This window comes from Mytilus edulis, chromosome 3, assembly GCF_963676685.1.
Source record: "Mytilus edulis chromosome 3, xbMytEdul2.2, whole genome shotgun sequence".
Classification (NCBI taxonomy): domain Eukaryota; kingdom Metazoa; phylum Mollusca; class Bivalvia; order Mytilida; family Mytilidae; genus Mytilus; species Mytilus edulis.
The window spans coordinates 72628826-72647155 of record NC_092346.1 but is presented as its reverse complement, the minus strand read 5'-3'; the positions used below and the strand labels follow the sequence as shown (position 1 = coordinate 72647155).

The following is an 18330-nucleotide window of genomic DNA, read 5'->3' as shown; positions in this document are numbered from 1 at the left end:
ATTAGTTGTAACGTTGTATTAAAATATTTAATTAAGAAATGTCTGGTTTTGTGCAACTGAAAGAGTTGTAAAAACTACTTATTTCAAGAAACTGACAATGAACATTTTGTGCACATTTATTTTTGTGTGTAGATTTTATCTTGTAATCCGATATTTACTATCCAAAATAACCTAAGACTTGGTATTTGTTGCATCTTTGCCAACCACAGAATACCGAGTAGGGTGATATGTAACCCTGTCTTGTTTTATTTTGTAAACTAACATTTTAAAATCCTACAAGTTTGTCGGTTTAAATAGAAGTGTATAAATCAGGGTATATTCATATATTCCACTAACAAGTTGTCGTCCTGCAAATTGAATGCATGTGTTTCTAGATCTTTTTGTTTCTTCAGAGTTATTCCCCTTAGAACCTAGAGCAGTAATCATTCCTGTTCTATCACAACTTTTACATGGTTTGTCCGCTGTATAGATGATGTCCTTCCTCTCACTAGATAGAAAAAAGAAGATGTGGTATGATTCAAACGCCTGATTCATGTACAAAATAATGAACGAAAAACAAATATGTAACTCAGCAATAAACGACAATAACTGAATCATAGGCTCCTGACTTGGGACAGTCACATACATAAAATGTGGCGTAAACTTAAGGGTCATCATAACAAATAGACAAACAATGGTTGTGTTTAGACCTAAAAAAAAATTACTCTGAGTACAGACTAATCTATACAATAGACAGACAATATGTATCTACACAACTACAGGCGAGTTAAAGGATGTTACTGAGTGGACAGTATCAAATGTAATTCAGGTGTTTGTTTATTATAACACCTTCTGCAGGATCGAAAAAAAAAAATGCCCGTCAAAATCCAAAAAATATTTTATCTTTCTAAAACACAAAATACATTTAACTTTTACATATCTAGTGGATGCCAGAAATAGGTGAAATACTTAGGACGTTTTGCGAACAAATCGTGCAGGTGATTAAAAACTAGCAGGAAAGATGTAGTTGCAGAAGAATATTAATTTCAACACAATTATTAATGTTGTATAACGTAAAATAGCTTTTGTTATTCAGTTTGTCTATATTGTATTGAATTCCACTATGATGCTATCTTTACTGTTGAATAATGATACTTTACCTTCATTTTCACTGTAGAGCGATTCATTAGTACTGTATATGCGGTGCATTTTCACTGTATGAATTTTATTCATATTTATGCATTAAATTCCTAATTCAGCCGACTTGCTCAAACAATAATTAAAGTAGGAAAAGGATTTGATACTGCTGACTTTGAGATGGAAAGTTTGATTGAACACTCCAATAAATTCAATATAATTAATATTTATTTAAAATATAACACTTCGTAGTCATAATAGAACAACATGTGGATCATTTAAGAGTTGAAAGTGTTTTAAATTTTATCATTGGATTTCGAGTATGGGTCTATTTACAAAGCAGAAGATTCATGTAATAGACATCAGCATCTTTATTTAAAGTGTAGTTATATTTATCCAATGCAATGACACTTCATCACTGAATACATACATCTATCATGTTTATCGAAATAGAACGTAATAATAAGGGATAAAAAACAACAATACTTTTCTAATATTTTTTTTAAAAATCACTTCTTGCCCAATTTCAATGAGGTTTTGAAGTAAGATTTTGATTTTGGGTCTGGTTTTAAATTGGCCCACAAGGTTTAAAATAAAAGTTGAGGATATTTGATAAGCTAAATCCATACATGATTGTGTATATTATTTTTTATAAATTTTTGGCCCATTTAACAAGTTTGTGGGGTCCAAACTATCAAGAAATAAATTATGTTGGATTTCAACAACAATTGAATATTTGGCGTACTTTGGCATGCTGGAATCTCATCGTGTTTTTAAATTTGGGATTTTGGTATTTTGGATTTTAAATTATCGAAATGGTCCACATTGAGGTACAAATGGTCCGACATTTAACATTTTTTTTTATTTCATAAAAAAAGAGTCTAGCTTGAATGTTGTGTACATACTTACCCTAAACTGTTCAGGGTTCGACCTCTGCGGTAGTATCAAGGGTGCTCTACAACACGTACATCATGTACGGTACCAATGCAACTTTATCAGTTTACATTTTTGACAGAAAAAGTTTGCCCTACACAACTTGACGTGCATTTCACGCTTTGATGACTTTGGATAATTATATGTCTGACACGTGTCGTTTCATTTTTGACAGTAAAGAACATGCAAGCAACAATCGAGCTAAAACTATCTTTCCTTTAGAACATGGATATTGAAGCATTAGGGGAGGCAAGTGAAGATGAATCACAGAAAAAAGAAAAAAGTTAAGAACGAGGGGTCTTTATACCAATGCACTTATTGCCCTTTCAAGACAAAATGGGTATCTAGTTTGCACAGGCATAAGAAGATCCACACTAATGAGTTACACAAATGTGACCAGTGTGCATTAAAATGTTAAGACTTCTCAATGAACATAAAAACTGATAGCATGGAGAAGGCCTAATTTGTACTAATTGTTCCAAACACTTCAAAAGCAGAACTGGGCAGTGGCCGATCCAGAACTTTTTGTAAGGCGGGCCCGATGGCTTACCTAAAGGGGGCGCCCCATCTCACGCTTTAGTGATTCCCTATATAATCAACCATTTTTTCCAGTCCCCCTGGATACGCCTTTGCTGGCCTGGCTTACAATATGAAGAAAGCGATAGGAACTTTTAATCACATCTGCTCCTTTTGTAGTAAAACATTAAAATGCTTTGCTGACCACAGAGGTCGAACCCTGAACAGTTGGGGCAAATTTGGACACAATATTAAAGCTTGATCCAATCTGAATTTGGATTAGGATCAAATTTAAGACGTTATATAGGTTATTTGTTATCACATAAGCAACACGACGGGTGCCACATGTGGAGGAGGATCTGCTTACCCTTCCGGAGCACCTGAGATCACCCCTAGTTTTTGGTGGGGTTCGTGTTGTTTATTTTTTAGTTTTCTATGTTGTGTCATGTGTACTATTGTTTGTCTGTTTGTCTTTTTCATTCTTAGCCATGGCGTTGTCAGTTTATTTTAGATTTCTGAGTTTGTCTGTCCCTTTGGTATCTTTCGTCCCCCTTTCTGACACAAGGTAAATGTCGTCGAAGATCTTACAAATCGTATGCGCAATACTTTCAAACATTTGAAATATAAAAAAAAGAGATATGAACCTGTTTCAACCATCAAACGAAATCCCAGTCTTTCCTTTGATGTATTATAAATAAACCTTGTAGTACAATTTTAGAGAGATCCACACACTTAAACACAAGATATTGTCTGGAAACTAGAAACATTTTTTTTGCCATTTCTGTTGTCCCTAATTTCTGCATGTTTGGGACAATTGTCCCCGAACCTAATCCCAGCCTTCCCCTTGTGATATTGTTCCTTGTGGTACAATGCCAGAAAGATCCAAAAACTTACACACAAGTAATTTTCCGGAAACTACAAAGTAAACATGATTGTTTGTTGTCCCTTTTTGTTGCTTCATTCCTAAACTGTTAGTACCATAACCCCAAAAATGAACCATAACCTTCTACTTGTGGTATTGAACACTGTGGTACAATATCGGAGCAATCGAAATTCCTATACAAAACTATATGTATAAGTAATTATCCTGAATTTTAAAAAAATGCTTCTTTTATGCCCCTTTTTCGTAAACGGTTGGAACCATAATTCCCAAATATATATCCCAACATTCCTTTTGTGGTATTGAACCTTCTTTAAGATTTATATAGATCCATTCACTTAAATTGAAGTTGTCCGGAAACCAAATGTGTCTTCGGACGACGCAGACGATGAAGACATCATAGCAATATACGAACCGAAAAAAAATGTGTTCGTATAAAAACAACACTTTGATGGCCATGTCAACAAGCACCTAAACAACAAGCCCTATAAATTTAAGAAATGCGAGAGGTAATTTTTTTACAAACATAATTTGAAACAACATGCACCAAGAAAACAACAAAAAGTATCAGTGTGATTTGTGTAATCAGGAATTTGCAACTTCAAAAGACCTAGCGAATCACAAAGCAGGGAAACATGGCAATACAGTTCACACATGTAAATACTGTGGGAAAACGTATAAATGGCCAGCCAGTTTTTATTGACAGATACAAGTTATAAAAATAAATAAATATTAAAGTAATCAAATAAGTTTTTCATTTGTTACAAGTCTAATTATCACATTAATCTACAATGAAAATTCATCGCATCTTCGAAAATTCTACATCAGAAATGAATGCCATACAGTGATAATGTATCGCATCTATAGTGAAAATGGATCGCTTTTAATAATTTGTATTCTATATTATGTTGCTTTTATAACACATATTTGAACATAAATACTGTTATTTTACATTAAAAAGACACATCATAATAAAAATATGTTAAAATTTTGTTTCAAATCAATTATTTTGGTATTTTCAAAACGTAAACAAATAAAGTTTTCCCATGATCCTTTATTCGACAATGAACATACTCGCATACAACAGTGAAAATGAACTGACTGGATAATAGCTTGATCTTGTTTACTGATTCTTAGAATTTGATTCCTTATCAACTGCCAGTCACAGTATGGAGTTTTATTTTGAAAGTGTGCCTGTCGGAGTAAAAATTTTTACTCGTGGCAGAAGACTTTGTCATAGCAGTATGGTGATTTCGCTTACTCGTTATCAACACTAGTTATTGCAAGAGAGATTCCCTTTCCAACTTTAGAGTGTAAATAAGTACGTATAACCTGATTTGGGGTGTAAACTAATGCAATTGAGGAATGCTGAACTGGTCGTAGATAAAAAAAAAATATCCGACAAATGAAAAACTGTTTCTTGGTTCGCCATGGGTTATTGTGGCATATTAATAGGATTTAGTAATACAAAATCTAAATTTGAAAAAAAAAAAATCTGTTAATATGAGGTCAAACATAATATTTAGACATATTTGGGCAATTATTGCCTGCTATATCATTTCATATTCCTTTGACATATAACATTTTAACTATGTGCTTGATAATGCCAACTTTCGATCCATCAACATTTGTCATGCATAGTGAACCTCACTAAAGTCACTTTCAAAGTGAAATTACTTTTTATTCCTCAAGTTTTAACGACTATTGAAGGTTAATAGAATTAACCAGGGGCAACGTGGTGGAATAATTCATGTTTTGATTTTTTTGTTGTTAATGATAATTATAAGAAAGGTATGACGAGAATATTTTAATATCACTCAATCGACGTTTTTATTCATGGTCTGAATGCATTTTTTATTGAAAAATATTAACTCATCAAACATTTTAAATTTAATGTAATAAAATATGTCATTCAAAATCAAATATTTTAAAAAGAAAATACATTATCTGCATTACCAAGCATTGCATGCTTCAGAAAAACAATTATTATTTAACAATTGTATAGATAAAGAAGAAGCAGAGCATATTTCCATATATTCATAATTGGTCATTCAGCACTATGCATATTTATAATCTTTTGAATTATTTCCACATAAGAACGTTGCTAACCAGAATTAAGCAGTTGGTATCCGAGAGACAGTACAATACAGCTTCACTTTCAACAAAATTTTAACATTTAGGATGTCCTTATCCTTTTTGGAATTTACAGAATGGTTGACTTTTAAATGTTCAAATCCCTCTGAACATAGACAATCATAGGACTTCCAGTCGTTGATGATTGTTGTTCCTGGTTTTATGTTGTCTAAAGTAGAAGTAGAAGTACTCCAATAAATGTAACTAACGTTTAACAAACTAGAACAAACGGCACACAACGTTTATAAAACTTTGGTTAGAAAGAAATGCACTCATAGATTCAGTTACTTCTTTGCCTTTTAATATCGTTAAAGGGACTAACAATAGGAGCACAAAATTGTATTAATATCGTGTAAATAAGCATTCCTTAGTAATTTTTGTATTAATTTGCTGTTAATTTCAGTGCAAATGTACGTAGTCATAAAAGTTTATCAATGTTTTATCAAAAGTTTTAAACCTTTATCAATTTAAGAAGGCGTTTACTATTGAATCAAAAATATGAATATAAACATATATATAGTTAATAAAATTTAAAAATCTATAATCTTGAAATTTTCTCTATTACCGACACAATTCATGCAAATCAGATAACGTTGTGACATCCACTACGCAGACGCAGTTATGGTATGTTGTTAAGCAAGGATGGATTCCACCCGTCTTTGATATGAATTGGTTAACAACGTATATTGATAATAAAGTTTTTTGCTGTGGAAGTATTTGTTTTGACGACAAACATTTATAAAACTAAAATGATGCTATCAACAGTGTCAATCTATAACCTACAGTTCGGTAGCAACTCGGTCATAAATAAAAAATGGGAGTGGTGGATGATTTTAAGGGTGCATCTATTTTGTGCAAAGTAGCTTTTATTTTATTGTTAATAGCTACATTATTTACATGCATTTCCTATACGACAACTGATTGGGTTTATGAGGATGTAGGAAATACTCATTATGGTTTATGGAGAAGATGTGGAGAAGCAGATATTCCGACTGGGTGTGTAACTTTAGACGGCTGGGCGAACGGTGAGTTAGTGGATCGTCTCGTTTTTTTTAGAATTGGAAACATCTTGATAATGGGAAAATTGTTTAATTGTTTAATATTGAAATGCAGTAATCTTTATAATTAGCAAATTGTTGTTCCATAGCTTAATTGTAATGCTGGTAAATTTAGAATCAAAGAATGAATATCTTAGTTTTACGAATTTCATTAATTACTAAAAAGTGAAATAAACGATTAGGCAGCAACCATTTAATTTTCTGGGGGGGGGGGGGGGGGGGGGGAAACAATCTATTTTTTCGCGACAAGTAGAAAACAATTTTTTTCTTTCAATTTTAGCATTACATATAGTGGCAGCTGAGGGTGAAACAAACAATTTTTTTTTCTCAGAATCAAAAACAAATTATTTTTTTCTCCAAAAACTGGAAACAAACTTTTTTTTCCAAAAAAAAACATAGCCCCCCCCCCCCCCCCCCCCCCCAGAAAATCAAATGGTTGCTGCCTTATACTCTATACTTTAGAACTAAAGGCTGTCTAGTTAGACCAAAATCTTTTACATTTTTTTGGAACAGAGCACCAAATGAAAAAAAAAAGTTATATATTATTCCATTAGATAACCACAGCATATGCATATGTACTATTTAAGTCTGCAACTAGAAGAAAAATATTATAAATATTCATACTGATTATGTTTAATCTGTTTCAGAATGGTATGGTGTAGTTCAGGCATTTGTGACCTTTGGATTTTTCGGCATTTTAGTTTCCTTTTTCCTAGTTGTACTGTACATATTTGTTAGCAAATGTCAGAAAAATGGAGAAGTTGCCATTGCAGTTGCTATTATCTGCATCGCTACAGGTAAATTGTATTGATCTTTCAATATGTGTAATGTTAATACTTTTATGCTGTTGAGACTTAATTAATTTTTGTTTAACGTTGTGAGCGAAGATATCGAATGGCTGTTACTTACTATATCACAAGTTGCCGACGACATCGAAACCAATACTCAACGCTCAAAATCTTGAAGCCTGCCACAGTCATATTAACATATTGGTGAAATATTCTTCACCTACAAACCGTTTGAAAGCAACAACAACAAAAAAAGAAGTAAAAGACCCCGGCATGACAAAATGTAACAACTTTATACTAGAAAAACGATATTATGACGTTCATTGAGTTTAATACTTCAAAATATTTTGGCTTTCTATTGAAGATGGGCAACCTATTACTTCCCGTCGTGGGAAACAATTCCTCACGAGTTAATATTTTTCTATCAACTTTGATGTATTGAGAGTTTAATTAAATCGAATAAACCTTAAGTAGAATTTAAGAAAATTGATTAAAATTCAGTAAGGTGGGCACTAATTTTCGATCAAATACTGACCGTCAGGTGTAGGAAAGTTCAAGGTTATCATCAGGGTAATATGCAATTGTCAGCCTCGCTGGGAAAATTCCTGTATATATGTGAACATTTTTTTTTCACGTCGTGTGAAAGTTTTATTTGGACAATTCAGAAATATTGTTTTGCAGGAAAGTTTGATAATCTCTTTTGTCATTCAATACACATCGATCTCTGTTGTCATTCAATAAACATCGAAAGTAAAAAACGTAGAGTACTTGTTATCAATACTATCAAAAATAAAACGGGTTTATCTATAAATGTTATGAACTTTAAATGAATCTTCAGATAAATAATTTCTTAATTAACCATTACTTTTCATTTCAGGGGTATTTTATCTGATCGGCGTTATAGTTTTTGCTGCCGAAGTGAACGATTGGCCGGAAAATAACACTACGGACTATAAGTTTGGTTATTCATTTGCTCTTTCGATCATCGCCCTTGTGCTAGAAATTATTGGTGGTATTTTGATGATTGTAGAAGGTAAAGGCGGCGGCGGAGGAGGAGGAACGAAACCATCTGCATAAACTTTTACGCTTGCTTCTAATAAATATTGACAGAGGGAATCAACATATTAAAATTAAATATAATGTAAAGATCGTCATTTTAGAGGTTACAAAAGTATTGACCTATTAAGTTTTGATTATAGTGTTTACGACATGCATATTTCCCTTGATATCGAGTTTTACTGGTCTTAAAAGTCGTTATGTTAAGAATATCTACAGATTGAACTATACATTTGAAAGATAACTAAAACTCTTGACTATCATAAAAAGCGTTGTGTAGAATAAGTTTGTTACAATTTTTATATTTATGATGAGTACGTGATATATATATGCAATGACTTGTAAACCGAAATTGTGTTTGCTTGTTACCAAATTTGTTTTATTGATATGTGAATAAAGATTATTTATTATGAAATGAATGTATTTATACATAACAGGTATCCCATCTTTTTTTTCGATGGTTGTTTTAACGGTTTTTTTTTTCTCTCTTTAAAATTGGTTCACAATACCCGGTATGTCAAACAGGGTCCCTTTGCAGTCTTATAATTAATGCTATACGTAATGAGTTTGGTTCATTGCTGATGGCCGTGTGGTGATCTGTATAAAATATTCACATCCAGTTGTCCAGATAGTTTTTCTCATTGGTTATTATACCGCATCTCTGTTTTATAATGGATTTTACTGATAAGGCTTTATTTGATGCAAAATTAAAGGGCTTTATCTAAGATATATAGTAAAAGGTTTTTTTCTTTTTTTTCAATCATTTATGAAACGGAAAAATAAAATAGTATTTCGCTTTTAATAGCTAGTTAAAAATTTTCATAACAAGCTAAAATACATCGCTGGTGATTTATTCTTTCAAATGAATAATTCGACCTCATTGAATCCGCAATGTAAATCATTAGCTAGATATTGGTTATGCATGTATAAGTTGTGTTCATTCATTAAAAAAACAAATGTCAACATTGAAAGTGAAAAAAATATTTCGTTGACTGATTTGATACACAGCACATCTTTTTTTATACAGGTTGATTAATTTATAAATTTTGAACCAATAACATGAATTCAAACAGACATATAAAAGTCCAATTGCACGAGGTCGCTATCTATTTAAGATAGCTATGTTTATGGTTATATCGGATAGTGACCGTCAACAATCTTCGAAGATTTAATAAGTTGGCAACTAGACTAAAATAATCACGAATTGCTGATATATATTATCGAGCCCATGTATTGTTAATTGTTTATTGTAGATTTTTTTTGTAATTTGGATATACATTTATGTATGTTATAAATCAAAGATGAGAATTTGATTCAAAATGGTAAACATAAATTCGACAGCTAGCGTTGCTTTAACAATTCATTGCAAGCTGACCTGTAGAACGTAGTTGTAAGTAAGTTGAATTTTGCGAGCGCATACAGCGTTGACAAACGTGTAAAAATATTTTACGTTTTCAATTTTCATATTTCATGCATTGCACCAGATTTTGCCTTGATTCAAATTTGTACAATCGACCATTGGTTCCAGAATATGTTTACAGCACATACAATTGTGTTTAAATTTGGTGCGTCTTGAACGCTTTTGGATATACCTTCTTCAGGCCCAAAGCTTTTAAATTAAATGCCCCGTATGGGACTTTTAGTAAAGAAAATAACAGTGTTTAAATTTGGTGTGTTCGGTGCGCTTTCGGTTGTTTTCCTTCTTTATGTCCGAATCCAAAACTGTGAACACCAAGGATGAACAAATACTTTTAACGCGTGGGGCTATTATATCTGAAGTGACATAAAAAGAGAAGCTGAATCCATCGAATGTCAACTTTTGCCTGCGGGCACTATAGAACATAAGGTTCTTAATGATTTCCAAATAATTCAACGGATGCATTTCATTTGTAAACGTAATTTTTGATACTCAGAATGTAATGGGTAAACATTCCAATGACTCTTAGCCAGTGCAATGAGAGGATAGTAGTGAGATTTCGCTATAAAAATAAATATCCAAGAATGAGACAGTTTTCTAAGGTTTTCCTAAATTAAGCATCCCCATTTAGTATGTGTGTATGTTTAAGAAAACCACAAACCAGAAAATTTAATAGATATCGAATTGTGTAAGATTTACAATTTACAACATAAAAAACAACAACAACAACAACAACAACAAAAACACATCTATATGCTGATTGAAAATCAGCTGCGTTAACTTATTGGTTTAAGCTTACTACTTTTAAAGAGAATACTATAATCAAAATAAAAGTATACTTCTGATATATGTCACTCGTCCTTGACCACGTTTGCAAGAATAGACGATGTGACAATCTTCCGACACGGTGCATTGAACTGACTCCTCCATTCTTACCGGACGTGTTTATGCATCCTACACCGATTATAGATGAATCCTGAGAACGGGTCTGAATGTAAATTAAAGTATATTTTAACTTGCATCCTGATTTCCATCGCTAATAAGATTAACAATGGAAATGGGGAATGTGTCAAAGAGACAACAGCCCGATCAAAGAGCTAAAAACAGGACAAGGCAACCTATATGCAGGTCTTCAACACGCTAAGTCGGCCAGACAAGTTAGTCAGATGATCGCTTTGAGCTGTTCATGTTTTTTTCTCAATTCTTATTGTGTATTTTCAAGCTTTTCAAGCAAATATATCTGAGCGTTTAAGAACAAGTTGATCACAGAAGACCGTGCTCATTGCAATATAGTATACCTTTATAGACATAATTTCACCAAAAAACATAAGCAAAAACTAATAAACAAAAATTATTATACATCACAAAAAAATATTAAATTTGTGTAAGGATCATAACTGGAAAACCCCGCTCATTCGAATTCAGATATTATAAGTCGGTTTCAAAGCTTAGAACGTCCATTCTTATTTCAAAGTTTAGAACCTCCATTCTTATTTCAAGTTATTTGTAAAGTATAGGGTTAAACAGATGCATAAATAGATTAGCATAAAGTTAATAAGATCAACATTGAATTTTAAAGTGTACCAAGTTTGTTTATATAGTCTCTATATACTCGCGTCCTTTAAAACAGCAAACAGAAACAAAATCTTTACAAGGTTTTTCGCCTTATATGTATCAAATCTGAAATTTTGCCGGATAAAGGTAGCGAAAAATCAAAAGTGTCGGATATTATCTAAATTCAAAATGACTACTTTATAATTATTTGTGTGCATGTGTTTGTGTATAAGCTCAGTATTTAGTGTCAATAATAAGTATATCATTTTCAGTTGAGTGAAAGATATATAACTTCATAGAATAGAACAAGCATAAAAAAGGAAGCTAGGAGTTGTTAATATGGCCAAAATCTGCAGAAGTCACAACATTGATAAAATACATAATCAGATTCATAATTGCTTAGAATATGTATACGGGATATGTTACTATATCCGAACTCTACACTTTTAAAACTTTTTTTTTAAATGGATTTTTCAGTGGTTGAGTTTGATTTTTCTAGTCCGTGATTGATCTGACGACGACGTCTGACGGCCTTTTAAGAATGAGATTTTTTCTATTACTTTTCAGTTTAAATCTTATTTCAAGGGCATAATATAAATGCACTTTGATGTCATAAATATTTTTTATACTATAATAAGATATTAATGTACAAAACCTTATTAAAAAAATAGGATTCATTTACTTTATGTTCATATGTGTTACTATTTAATAATAACTTAATCGAAGGTCGATGAAAAACGTATTGCCTTGGTGAGCAAATAATGAATTAAATATCTCAAAAAATGTCAAGCTATGCTAGGAATGGCATTCCGTTAGAGACGAAAAACAGCGATTCGGCGTATTTCGTGCAGGGGCAGGTTTTAATGTGCTGAATAAAAGTATGTTAAATAATTTGCATTACAGTCCATAAACAGTTTTTTTGTACATTACTAGTATACATGAAATGTTATCAATATACAAATCTTAATACTTTTAAAAAAACCTAATGATGGAGTTGTACAGAAGATGTTACCATGTATAAACTTGATATAGAAACCCCATTAATTTATTATGAATATATATTGAAAAGACAGAAATTTGTCAGACCAAATATCTTTTTTAAAGGTAGTCAATACATTTGACATTATTTCTACTGATAGGAGAAACTTTGAAGATTTATACAGCCTTTGGTCATAAATAATATACTGAAACTGTTTAGATTGTATGTTCAGAGCAAATATGTTCGTCAAATAAAAGTTATAATGTAACCTTTCCATGCGTGATTTATTTTACGCTGAGAATATTTAAAAGTCATTTGAATAATATTTAAAGAACTTTACGTGCTTGATTTTCTTCCAAAAAAAAATTATACTGTTTTGAAGAGTAAAAAATAATTCATTATTACAACTATTGTAAAAAAGAAATTAGATTTCATTGAGAATGAAGCCACGGAAAAATACTTATGTATGTATGTATCCACTTGTCCGGAATGAAAAAAACAAGTGGCACTAAACAACATGTTTCTGACGGTTATATCTGTAAACATTGATCATTCTATGGCAAATCGATTATTTATGTCTAGGAATTGTATTTATTTATACGTTAAAAGTGTGGTTTGAACTTGTGTACGCTACTATTAATATAAGATACATCAAATGTCTTTTTTGTCTGTTTTTGTAGTTATTCATGTGACCACTCGGATGAAGCAATCCTTCTAATTTTTTATTTTTATTTTGAATAATATACTATTACCTCACTTGTCAGCCAATGCCAGGTAAATGGAAGGGTTGGTGTTAATAAACCCCTTCAACCTGTTTAACCTCCGAAATATTCGCCATTTTCCAGTTCCAAACCACGAACCTGTTATTACGTGGTTGTATTTGTTTTGATGTCTGCTGTAGTTGTTTTTGTTAATTTCTTTAGTATAAATCAGGTAGTTGGTCCTTTGAATTGTGTCACATTTTATGGTGCCTAGATCTAGTCATAGGTTCTGTGTTTGTAATTGATTTTGCGCATAGTGGAAGATTAAACAGTCGACCTGTACTTGTTCACATCCATATTCTTAAGTGGAAAATTGACTGTTTGACATGCTTTACATATCTCATTATTCCATACATGCTCATATCATCTTAGTCAACTATATCTTAACTAGCTTGCCAACTTTTTTAAAAGGAACATCATGCATGCATTGATACGAGTGTTTACTTCGTGTATGATAATTTCTTCATATACTGCTGTTTCGTGTACACGAATTCGATTACAATGTATACTTGTCTTGACTCAATATGTTTATACCCCATCTCTAAAAGTGAGGACTTTATTACTTTCACAAATACGCCGCTCGTTTAACCAAAAAAGACTTTCGTTACACATTTCTCAGTTTCTACAAAATAACCAAGTTTATTTGATCATCATCTTGACGTTGAAGAGTTGCAATGGGGTTCATGTTGCTTATTCTTTAGTTTTTCTATGTTGTGACATGTGTACTATTGTTTTGTCTGTTTGATGGGCGTCAAGTTGGTTACCTATTCCCTATTCCCTATTCGTTACCTATTCCCTATTCCCTATTCGTTGCCTATTCGTTACCTATTCCCTATTCCCTATTCGTTACCTATTCCCTATTCCCTATTCGTTACCTATTCCCTATTCCCTATTCGTTACCTATTCGTTACCTATTCCCTATTTCCTATTCGTTACCTATTCGTTACTTATTTGATTTTTAATATCCTTCCCCCTTTTTAATTATGGCATGGAATAGTTTAATATGGCTGCCTTTACCATGGAAACGGCACAATTGTGAAAAAAATGAGTTTTTGGTTTTTGGTGAACTGTTTGGATATGCTTCAACTCAGAATCATCATATTTTAAAACAATGTAGGTGCCCACTATATACAGGTGTTGGATGATTTTGGCGATCATTGGAACTACTATGTTGCCATGGAAACTACACCAAAATTTTCAAAATTCTAAAAATGCTCAAAACTTCATGAAACTTCACAGTAATGATGAGCAACATTGGAGTTGGAATTTCCAAAATAGGTCTTGTTACCATGGAAACAATGCAAAAAGGTCAAAAATTTCAAAAATAAGAATTTTCCGCAAACTGGATGAAACTTTACAGGAATGGTAACTGGCATAGGCAGAGTTGGATTTTGAAGTTAGAATTTTCAAAATGGCCGCCGTAACCATGGAAACAGCAAAAATATCAAAAATTCAAAATGTTCAAACTTAATGAAACTTTGCAAAAATGTTACTAGACATCTGTAGATGCTCTCTTTGACTTTGGAATTGTCAAAATGGCTGCCGCTCACCTGGTAATAGGGGGAAGGGATGCCTTCCGTTATTGCTAGCAATTACAAATCTAGTTGTTAATAGTCTTACATATGGTAATAGTTCTGAATTGGTTGAGGTAAAATGATCTTTTTATGACTTATTTATATGTGTTTGTGCTCAACCGATCCTTTTACTTCATGTTCGATATGCATTTGTTCCTTACTTGTTTTTTTATACGTTCTACCTTTTAACTGCTTTATGTCCGTATGTTTGAAGATGGATCTTGGTTCGACGGGATGAAATCACCGTGTTAGCGCTTGCTAAAAAACGAAGATGTGGTATGATTGCCAATGAGACAACACTCCACATTAGACCAAAATGACACAGAAATTATCAACTATAGTTCACTGTACGGCCTTCAACAATGAGCATAGCCCAAACCGTGTAGTCACCTATAAAAGGCCCAGACATGACAACCTCATACAATTCAAACAACAAAACTGACGGCCGTATTTCATATACAAAAAAATAAACGGAAATATGTAACACAAAAACAAACGATAACTACTTAATTTCAGGCTCTTGTCTAGGGACAGGCACATACTTACATAATGTGGTAGAGTTAAACATGTAAGCAGGGTGTACATCGTTTCGGAGCATGCTATTACCTTGTTTAATTCGTTCCATCACTCGCTTATAATTCGCTTATAATACGTGTATCTTACGTTGCACCTTTTAAAACATGATTTTCAATTGTTTTGTTGTCTCTGGTGGAAGATTTGGGCTCTTAGAGGTGATATAACTCTATAAGTGCATTTGTATCCGTTCCAGCGGTCGGATAATACCCTGTTAAATATTCGTTACTAATTCGCTTTTAAAAAGTTTGTTGTACGTTGCACCTTTTAGAAAAGGATTTCCAATTGTGTTCATATCTCTGGTGGTAATAATGTGTTCTTATAGATGAAATACCCCTATAAGCGCATATGTACTCGTTCCAGCGATCGGTTAATACCCTGTTACCTATTCGTTACCTATTCGTTACCTATTCACTTATAGTACGTTTGTTGTACGTTGCACCTTTTAGAAAAGGATTTTCAATTAAATTCATATCTCTGGTGGTAACAATGTGTTCTTAGAGATGAAATGACCCCATTAGAGCGCATGTACCCGTTCCAGCGCTCGGTAAATAACCTGTTACCTATTCGTTACTTATTCGCTTTTAATGCGCGGGGTATACGGTGCACCTTTAAATAAATCGTGTTTTAATTGTGTTCATGTCTGGTGGTAACAATGTGTTCTTAGAGATGAAATGACCCCATTAGAGCGCATGTACCCGTTTCAGCGCTCGGTAAATAACCTGTTACCTATTCGTTACTTATTCGCTTTTAATGGGCGGGGTATACGGTGCACCTTTAAATAAATCGTTTTTTAATTGTGTTCAGGTCTCTGGTGGTAAGAATGTGTTCTTAGAGATGAAATTACCCTATTAGCGCGCATGTACCCGTTCCAGCGCTCGGTTAATACCCTGTTACCTAATCGTTACCTATTCGTTACCTATTCGCTTATAATACATTTTTTTATACGTTGCACCTGTAAGAAAAGGACTTTCAATTATGTCCAGGTCTCAGACGGTAACAATGTGTTCTTAGAGATGAAATGACCCCATTAGAGCGCATGTACCCGTTCCAACGCTCGGTAAATAACCTGTTACCTATTCGTTACCTATTCGCTTTTAATGCGCGGGGTATACGGTGCACCTTGAAATAAATCGTGTTTTAATTGTGTTCAGGTCTCTGGTGGTAAGAATGTGTTCTTAGAGATGAAATTACCCTTTTAGCGCGCATGTACCCGTTCCAGCGCTCGGTTAATACCCTGTTACCTATTCGTTACCTATTCGTTACCTATTCGCTTATAATACATTTTTTTATACGTTTCACCTGTTAGAAAAGGATTGTCAATTATGTCCATGTCTCAGGTGGTAACAATGTGTTCTTAGAGATGAAATTACCCTATTAGCGCTCATGTACCCGTTCCAGTGCTCGGTAAATAATCTTGTTACCTATTCGTTACCTATTCGCTTTTAATGCGCGGGGTATACGCTGCAACTTGAAATAAATCGTGTTTTAATTGTGTTCATGTCTGGTGGTAACAATGTGTTCTTAGAGATGAAATGATTCCATTTGAGCGCATGTACCCGTTCCAGCGCTCGGTAAATAACCTGTTACCTATTCGTTACTTATTCGCTTTTAATTCGCGGGGTATACGGTGCACCTTGAAATAAATCGTTTTTTAATTGTGTTCAGGTCTCTGGTGGTAAGAATGTGTTCTTAGAGATGAAATGACCCTATTAGCGCGCATGTACCCGTTCCAGCGCTCGGTAAATAATCTTGTTACCTATTCGTTACCTATTCGCTTTTAATGCGCGGGGTATACGCTGTAACTTGAAATAAATCGTGTTTTAATTGTGTTCAGGTCTCTGGTGGTAAGACTGTGTTCTTAGAGATGAAATTACCCTTTTAGCGCGCATGTACCCGTTCCAGCGCTCGGTTAATACCCTGTTACCTATTCGTTACCTATTCGTTACCTATTCGCTTATAATACATTTTTTTATACGTTTCACCTGTTAGAAAAGGATTGTCAATTATATCCATGTCTCAGGTGGTAACAATGTGTTCTTAGAGATGAAATGACCCTATTAGCGCTCATGTACCCGTTCCAGTGCTCGGTAAATAATCTTGTTACCTATTCGTTATCTATTCGCTTTTAATGCGCAGGGTATACGCTGCAACTTGAAATAAATCGTGTTTTAATTGTGTTCATGTCTGGTGGTAACAATGTGTTCTTAGAGATGAAATGACCCCATTTGAGCGCATGTACCCGTTCCAGCGCTCGGTAAATAACCTGTTATCTATTCGTTACTTATTCGCTTTTAATGCGCGGGGTATACGGTGCACCTTTAAATAAATCGTTTTTTAATTGTGTTCAGGTCTCTGGTGGTAAGAATGTGTTCTTAGAGATGAAATTACCCTATTAGCGCGCATGTACCCGTTCCAGCGCTCGGTTAATACCCTGTTACCTATTCGTTACCTATTCGTTACCTATTCGCTTATAATACATTTTTTTATACGTTGCACCTGTTAGAAAAGGATTTTCAATTATGTCCAGGTCTCAGACGGTAACAATGTGTTCTTAGAGATGAAATGACCCCATTAGAGCGCATGTACCCGTTCCAGCGCTCGGTAAATAACCTGTTACCTATTCGTTACCTATTCGCTTTTAATGCGCGGGGTATACGGTCCACCTTGAAATAAATCGTGTTTTAATTGTGTTCAGGTCTCTGGTGGTAAGAATGTGTTCTTAGAGATGAAATTACCCTTTTAGCGCGCATGTACCCGTTCCAGCGCTCGGTTAAAACCCTGTTACCTATTCGTTACCTATTCGTTACTTATTCGCTTATAATACATTTTTTTATACGTTTCACCTGTTAGAAAAGGATTGTCAATTATGTCCATGTCTCAGGTGGTAACAATGTGTTCTTAGACATGAAATTACCCTATTAGCGCTCATGTACCCGTTCCAGTGCTCGGTAAATAATATTATTACCTATTCGTTACCTATTCGCTTTTA

General features: G+C 33.5%; 1 protein-coding gene across 1 annotated transcript; it reads left to right on the top strand.

The window, feature by feature from the left end:
• Positions 1-6167: 6167 nt before the first annotated feature.
• Positions 6168-8895, top strand: LOC139517343 (uncharacterized). Its single transcript, XM_071308280.1, has 3 exons — positions 6168-6603; positions 7284-7433; positions 8302-8895. Exons 1-3 carry the CDS (start codon positions 6393-6395, stop codon positions 8499-8501), a joined length of 561 nt encoding a protein of 186 aa, XP_071164381.1. The 5' UTR covers positions 6168-6392; the 3' UTR covers positions 8502-8895.
• Positions 8896-18330: the final 9435 nt, after the last annotated feature.

What these genes read in the sequence shown, in the direction of transcription:
- LOC139517343 (XM_071308280.1), top strand. Translation starts at nt 6,393, where the DNA reads ATGGGAGTGGTGGATGATTTTAAGGGTGCATCTATTTTGTGCAAAGTA. An exon ending in TTTAGACGGCTGGGCGAACG is followed by an intron (nt 6,604 to 7,283) that starts GTGAGTTAGTGG and finishes AATCTGTTTCAG; the next exon opens with AATGGTATGGTGTAGTTCAG. An exon ending in TATTATCTGCATCGCTACAG is followed by an intron (nt 7,434 to 8,301) that starts GTAAATTGTATT and finishes TTTTCATTTCAG; the next exon opens with GGGTATTTTATCTGATCGGC.